General features: G+C 39.0%; 1 protein-coding gene across 1 annotated transcript in view; it reads left to right on the top strand.

Moving 5' to 3' along the window:
* Window positions 1–8,406, top strand: part of LOC106468473 — a 55,886-nt gene that overhangs the window by 10,875 nt on the left and 36,605 nt on the right. The window contains exons 3-4 of the mRNA XM_022396802.1: window positions 2,398–2,502; window positions 3,447–3,560. Of these exons, the coding sequence (XP_022252510.1) occupies window positions 2,398–2,502; window positions 3,447–3,560 (219 nt within the window). The remainder of the gene's footprint in view (window positions 1–2,397; window positions 2,503–3,446; window positions 3,561–8,406) is intronic.

The raw sequence follows: 8,406 nt of genomic DNA, 5'->3' as shown, positions 1-8,406 counted from the left end.
GATTGACCGTCACATTATAACGCCCCCACGGCTGAAAGGGCGAGCATGTTTGGTGGGACTGGGATTCGACCCCGCGACCCTTAGATTGCGAGTCGAGCGCCCTAACCACCTGGCCATGCCGGGCTAGGGCCATGGTAACGATATAAGCTGTAATATTGTGATTAGGGCCATGGTAACGATAAAAGATTGGGAGACTTCGCTTAGGGCCATGGTAACAAACAATACAAGGTTGGAAGGCTTCGATTGTGGCCATGGTAATGATAAAAGGTTTAGAGACTTTAAGTAGGGCCATGACCCATGTCAAAGTTAGAAGTTCATTACTAAACATTATATATAGAGTGTAATAACGACTGTTTTCCTAAGCATAATTAAATGAAATTCGGACAATCTGTAACAAGCGTCAGAGTGACGTCACAAACAGATAACTTGTGGAACATCACCAGTATCATACAAAATTCCCGTTTTTATGTATATCCCATTGTAGTATGGCCAGGTGGTTAGGGCGCTCGACTCTCAATCTGAGGGTCGCGGGTTCGAATCCCCGTCCCTTTTCAGTCGTGGAGGCGTTATAATGTGACGGTCAATCCCACTACTCGTTGGTAAAAGAGTAGCTCAACAGTTGGCGGTGGGTGGTGAGGACTAACTGCCTTCCCTCTAGTCATTCACTGCTAAATTAGGGGACGGCTAGTGCAGATAACCCTCGTGTAGCTTAGCGCGAAATTCAAAACAAACCATTGTAGTACCTCTAGTCATGGTCTGTAGAGCATATAGATCATCCTGTAATAGATTTTATCACTTCCTGTCTTCTGCTTTATTTCTCGTATAGATTAGTTGGGAAGGGAGCAGTAAACACGCACGTGGCTGTCTTTTCCTTAATTTAGAAATGATTGATTTTAGTTTTCTCAAACAGTACTGACGTTTTAAAAATTGGATTTAAAAAAAAATATATTAACTATTTTCTATAGTTATAGTATAAATATATTTGACCTCCTAACCTAAAGCGCGTGCAGAACTGGTCAAGACTAAACCAAGAAAAGTGAGCCTCACTAACGTTGTCCTTCAAATAAACAGCACGTTTCAAGTGGTGTGAGGTCACGAGAGAAAAGGTGTTGGTAAAAAAATAAATAAATAAACACTTGACGAAATATAAACATTTTGATTTCTGTCTGAACTGGTCAGCTAAGAAGATATTTTCGTATCAATTATTCTTTGTCCAGTTTGATTCGTGTTTAAAGAGTGCCTTTAACTGTTTTAACAGGTAATGTCGCGGGTATGATAACTTTCTGGCTTCTAGTTTAACTGTTTAAACAGATAATGTCGCGGGTTTAATAGCTTTAGGCCTCGAGTTTAACTGTTTTAACAGGTAATGTCGCGGGTGTAATGGATTTCTGGCCTCGAGTTTAACTGTTTAAACAGGTAATATCGCGGGTTTTGATGGCATTTTGGCCTCGAGTTTAACTCTTTTAACAGGTAATGTCGCGGGTGTAATGGATTTCTGGCCTCGAGTTTAACTGTTTAAACAGGTAATGTCGCGGGTTTTGATGGCATTTTGGCCTCGAGTTTAACTCTTTTAACAGGTAATGTCGAGGGTTTAATGGCATTATGGCCTCGAATCCGCCTGTTTGATAATTCCCAATTGTGTAAGATCTTCTACCAGAAAAGCTGCTAAAATATACAATAACAGTCAATAATAATTTAAATACCACTTAGGTCATCAGTTGGGTATCGTCGCTGATAGCGGTGTTTTCGGCCCTTAACCCAAGAACAACTGACTTGGTTGGGGGAGCCTTCTTAGCGGTATTACCAACCATCGAAGCAGAATTGTCAGATATTCAGCTTTATTAACCATGCCTATCACATTTTGCCAAAGTAGATGTCCCCAGTGGCTCACTGATAAGTCTGGAGACTTTAGACGCTGAAATACGGGTTTCGATACCCGTGCTGGGCAGAACACAAATAGCCAATTGTGTAGCTTTGTAATTAACAACAACCATACAAAACCAATTAATGCAGTAATTACTGTTTAAGGAATCTAAAGTTTTCTATTGAATCTTATCTAATAACTTAAATATATATTTTATTTTATTTAATATTGTAAATTACTGTAAGTTTACAAAAACGCATATAGATTTAGTGTCTTATTTAGTACGTGACAAGTTCCAGTTAGATGTCCGCAGAACAATAGCACAGCCCCTGTGAATATATGACCTCTGGTCAATGTTTGTACAGAATTTTTGTTTAATAATGTATTAACTTAGTTATGGAAATTACTCAGTGTTTCGTGTTGTTCACATTTCGAAAGTGTTATAGTTTTATGTTTTTAATTATAGCTACCAGAAGATCCAGATTTGTCGAACCACAAATCATGTAAGGTTGAAACATCTGTGTTTATTTTAGGTTCCCTACCACCAAGTCCATCTGATAGTGGAGTTTCAGACGTCGATAGTAGTAGCGGTCATGTTAGTACAGACGAAGCCAAAACTATCTTACAGCCGGCCTCAGGTAATCCAATCTTCTTTGTTGATGTGGTACAGGAACGTTTTTCAGACTAGTCAAAAGGAGTAAAAGACTCCAACTTAAGGTGCCAAAGGAAAATCAACTTCTGAAATTAGAGGTTAATTACCCTCCGAGGATATGCCCCTAAAACTCCTTATAAATCCTCGGAGAGTAAGGAACTGTTCAATTTAAAAATAACGTTTCGGTTATGTCTTTAAACAAATCTAGGCTGTTTACACTGTCCCTCCTCTGTAACCTGTCACGCTGTCTCCCTCTGTAGAAGTGTAATCTGTTTATACCAGTTCTCTCTGTATAAATGTAATCTGTTTACACTGTCCCTCCTCTATAACCTGTCATGCTGTCTCCCTCTGTAGAAGTGTAATCTGTTTATACCAGTTCTCTCTGTATAAATGTAATCTATTTACACTGTCCCTCCTCTGTAATCTGTCAAACTGTCTCCCTCTGTTTATACCAGTTCTCTCTGTATAAATGTAATCTATTTACACTGTCCCTCCACTGTAATCTGTCAAACTGTCTCCCTCTGTTTATACCAGTTCTCTCTGTATAAATGTAATCTATTTACACTGTCCCTCCACTGTAATCTGTCAAACTGTCTCCCTCTGTAGAAGTGTAATCTGTTTATACCAGTTCTATCTGTACACATAATTTGTTTACACTGTCTCTTCTGAACAAACAATGTGTTTAATAACCAGGGGGCGTTGCTGGCTGTATCAAGATTCTAGAGCTGAGGCCCGGGAAGCAGTTTAATTTTTGTTTATGACGGTCGGTATATAGGACCATGATTTTTATAAGTTGTGTTTTCTTGTGTGAAATCTTGACGGATTTTCTTACAAGTCTTCTGTTAGAGATCGGTTCTAAACTGGATATTGATAGTTTAAATTATTTATTCTTAGGCCTAACAGTTTTATGCGAATACTTTCTAATTTCAGTCTCTCCAAGAACATCAAAATCACCTTCCTCTGGAAGTACACAATACTATAAATCCTCCTGCCAGGTGGCGCTGCAACCTTATCAGTCACCGTACAAGTATTCCCAATCAGAATGTAAGTAGACATAGCTGTTGTAGTTTTCTGTTTCGTTGTATTGATAACATTTTGGATGTTTTGTAATATTTGGGGGCAGAAAATAGTGAATATATATGTTTTTCATTATCACACCAACACGTTACATTAAGCAGTGTTTTCTTAGCAGTGCTGTAATTTTAAGTGATGCTGTTGGATCACTTGGCTGTATTAACATGCAGTGCCATTTGTTTACATCAAAAGTAACTTTATTCTCGAGAAACTTTCGTTCCTTTCACACTTGATGTTTAAGTCATTGTTGATTCAAGCAACATGGAGATCACTCTTCCCTGGTGGGTCAGCTGTAAGTTTACAGACTTGCAACGATAAAATCCAGGTTCGATTCTCCGCGGTGAACAGAGCACAGTTTTATCAGATTTTGTAGCTCTGCGCTGAAAATTCAAAGAACGCCTACAAATCGTTCGAAATACGTAAATGATTATAAAGGAACTGCACCCCCCCTTAGTGGCACAGCGGTATGTCTGCGGACTTATACCGTTAGAAACCGGGTTTCGATACCCGTGGTGGGCAGAGCGCAGATAGCCCTTTGTGTAGCTTTGTGCTTAAAAATAGACAACAGCTAAAAGAATATTACATTTTTCATGGATTTTAAAATTGACTCTTCCGCACCTGTCGTGTATCTTATATAATAAGATTCGGTGTCTGTGTGTGTCACGTGACTCCTCTTAAACCGCTGACTCCACCGACTGCTAAGAGGTACCAAACGAATCGTCTCGGTCTGGAGGTTCTCCCAAAGGTAAGATTCTTTACCCAACCCCTTGGGGAACCCGGGTATTTCGCAAAAACACGTTTACGGAGATTCCCCAAAAGCATACCCCAAATTTGGCATTGATTTACATTAGAGCACGTAATTAAGTAGGCCTACTAATTACAGTTCGTAACTTGATTAAATACATTAAATCTGTATTATAGCGGCAATGATAGTTAAATTGAAAAGGTGCAAAATAGTAGTTCAAACATTACATTTGTATTATAGTGGCCCTGTAAATGTGGGCCACAGGCCCACTGGTTCACTAGTACTATTTTGCGTTCCAGTTTTGTTTTCAACGTCGACTACGTTGGCCTCGTCATCGTGACGAAAGCACAAGGTTATTACTCATGACCTATGTATGTTACGATCATTCATGAGCTCAGTCATGATTTATAGCATACATAACTATTAGTTTACAGCCAGATCATGTGTGTTATAACAAAAATAATTGGAAGTTTAAAGAAAACATCTCATTTTGGTAAAAGACTAGCGTGATATTTTTGTCATTGGTACAAAAGTTCCAATTGCTTGATTTGGGTATTTATTGAGATTTCGTTAAAATGTCGGCTTTTTTTTTTAAGTCGTCGTGAAATGAAAGGAGTGAATTGATTGAAATACAATTTTGTTAACTTTTACATTTACATCAATGGTTCGTATTGTGCTTCAGAGCTCGTGCACGATTGTTATTCCACAGTTTTGACTTATATTGACTATCCGTGATGTTTTTTTCTTATGGCCTAGTTTGATTCATAATTGACGGGTCGCAAGTTCGAATCCCGTCACATCGAACATGCCCTTTCAGCCGTGGGGGCATTATAATGTGACAGTCAATCCCACTATTTATTGGTAAAAAGAGTAGCCCAAGAGTTGGCGGTGAGGGATGTTGACTACCTGCCTTTTCTATACTAGTCTATCGTCGCTAACTTAGGGACGGCTAGCGTTGATAACTCGCCAGTAGTTTTGTGCGAAATTCTAAAATAAACAAAACCAATTTTAAGTCTCTTGTGTTTGATCCTACAGTTCCAAATTACAACGGTGAAATTAAGTAAACGTTTGCACAAAACGTTGTGTCAACAGGAAAGTACAAAAAGTAAGTAACTCGTTGTCATTTTAAAATTTCAATTTGGCGACTTTCGGATCTACTCGAGTCAACTTGACCTTCTTATCATGAAGTAGTGTTTGTAGTTCACCAGGTTGCCGTTAGGCTGGCTCGACTGAACTAGGCCAGGATTAGTTTTTGCTTTCACCAATTACGACATCACAATTTTGCATTCGTGTTTAGAGGTTAGTTTAAAATTTATTTACACTTTGCATTTTATTTAATGTAGGTTGTGTCCCCCCCCCTTTTTTTTCATTTCCGCTGGTGTATTTCAATGTGTTGTCCCTATTTCTTCCTTTCCGCTGGTGTATTTCCATGTGTTGTGTTCCTTTTTTCCATTTTCCGCTGGTGTATTTCCATGTGTTGTGTCCCCCTTTTCAATTTCCGCTGGTGTATTTCCATGTGTCGTGTCCCTTTTTTCCATTTCCGCCGGTGTATTTCCATGTTTCTTAGCTATAATTGGAACTTGTAGTCTATGTTTTAAGACTGGAAAAATCTACGTTATTCGTTTACTTGAGAATGTCCGCAAAAAGTGTTATGGCCACCCCTTTATCTCGTGTCCTGCTGTTCCGCCAGGGTCAAATGTAAGTTTACAGGCTTACAACTCAAAAATCTTTGGTTCGATTCCTCGCACAGTTTACCCATTGTGTGGTAAAAACAAATAACCAACTTATGTCGTGCTCAAATCCCCAAAGTGGAAGTGTCTTTTTTTTTTTTTGTCAACAGGCCACGAACCCTCGGATTCACAGCTCGAACACGCTAATTACTAGGCCACACCCGACCCGATTCTGCGTTAACATATTTTGTATCATAAAATGAAAAAACAAAAACCAGGAAGGAAAGAAATGGGTGACATATTGTAACTATAGGATATATTGTAACCATGGTTATTTAGCTGTCAGGATGAAATAGTTACGTCAGGATTTAAGTGTATGGCCGTCACTAACTCACTGAAAGGTAAAATTCCACCAGTCTTTAAAACAAGTAATGCGATAATAAAAAACGTTATTATCTTATCTCGAAACCTACGATAACACACGTTAACAACTCAGATTGGGTTGTATTTACGTGTAATAACTTGGAGATTCTTCAGAGAGATTTCATAAATAAAAATTATTCATTTGCATTCGTGATAAACTGGTTGTTCAAGAGAAAGTCAGAACACAATCATCCTGTGCCGGATCTTTCTACGAATTGTTAACTAGGTGATTGCCCGTTTTCCAAGTCATCTTTTCACCAGGTTAATAAAGCTTGACGTTCACGTTTTTACTTACAAAACTATTTTGTTTTGTTATTAAGCTCGAAAGCTACACAATGGGCTACCTGCTATGTGCCCACCGCAAGTATGGAAACCCGATTTTTTTTTTATTTCTTTTTTAGCGTTATGTACACTTCCCGCTTATCCATCGGAGGGGCGGTTGGGGGGGGGGTTGTTAAACTAAACCCATTACATCATGTTTTTTTATGTACTTTAATCATGAACCACAGTAGTGGTTCATAATAGGGATCGCCCATTTGTTATTTATTATTATTTAATATTATTCCGCCAGTCTATGGCAAAAATGGCTATGAGTATTGTAATGAAACCTGGGCAGTATTACTAAACGCATCATTGCGCATTGTGTAGGGCAGTTTTTAAGTATATTTAACTACCTAGCAAATAACAGCGGCTGTATAACCGTTGACACCAGTCGTTTTAATGTAGTCTGTGGTTTATATGGATCCTAATAATCTACTACATGCATACGTATATAGCTGCGTGAAGGACGTGGATGTAACTTAATGTTTATACGGCAGGCATGGCACATGTATCATTGCGATTATTAATTTGTTGTTACAACTGTATTGATGTCTCGTATCATTTGTTTATGTATGAGGTTCCTGCTCTTTTGGACACGACGCTGCTGACAGAATCATGATTCATTTTGGCCAATTTACACTAAGATCTAAAACGTTACACAAATGTCTAGACTGTCTCCCACAACATAAATATTTAAACTGTAGTTTACAATGTAGCACCAAGCTCAGTTTCGAGCATCGGATCGGCAATCACGATGATGGCTGATGGCAACTATCGAATCATAGCCAACATTGGGTGATTGCGAATTTTATAGATACTGCACATAGAGTAGCCATCTTTGAAGCTAACTTTAAGGAGTGGTAAGAATCGTGCAAACAGGAGATGGCGAAAATGATGGAGATTCTAGGCTAAAGTTTGTAGCTATATATTTTATTTAGATCCAGATAAAGTATGCAGCAGCGATGGCCCACCAAAGTTTAGGGTCGTCACGGTGGCAGGGTGAGTTGGTAATCTGATGGTGGCGTATCTGGAGAATATTGTGGGTGGGGGAGAACTTCCCAACCCAACTCCATAATATTGTGTTGCGTCAAACGTGTCATATGTGGACGTGCATTATCGTGGAGAAGAAGAACACCTGTCCGATTGACGAGTGAAGGGCGTTTCTGATGAAGGGCTTGATTTAAGCGTTCCAGTTGCTGACTATAGATCTCTGCATTGACAGTTCGCCGTGGATTGAGTTCGAAATGAATTACTCCTTTGATGTCCCAACAAATGCAAAGAATCACTTTCTTCGGATGGAGTCCAGGTTTAGGGGTTGGAAGTGTTTTTTTTAGGACTGAGCCATTGTTTTTGGCGTTTATTATTTGCATAGAGATTCCATTTTTCATCACATGTGACAATTCTGTCAAAAAATGGTTCACGCGCATCACTCGCCAGAAGAGATGAAGCAACGTTCACACGTTGGAAACGATGATCATCGGAGAGTTCGTGAGGCACCCAAACATCTTCTTTAAAGAGTTTTCCCATATTCCTTAGATGTTTACGTTTTGTTTCATATGAGACATGCAATTTCATGGCCATTTCACGAGTTTGTTGCCTTGGGTTAGACTCAACAAGTGTCTTCAGAGCATCAATTCCAATTCCAACATGTCGACCC

This window comes from Limulus polyphemus, unplaced genomic scaffold (genome assembly GCF_000517525.1).
Source record: "Limulus polyphemus unplaced genomic scaffold, Limulus_polyphemus-2.1.2 Scaffold3018, whole genome shotgun sequence".
NCBI lineage: Eukaryota > Metazoa > Arthropoda > Merostomata > Xiphosura > Limulidae > Limulus > Limulus polyphemus.
The sequence above is the reverse complement of the archived record's forward strand: the minus strand, read 5'-3'. Positions and strand labels throughout refer to the sequence as shown.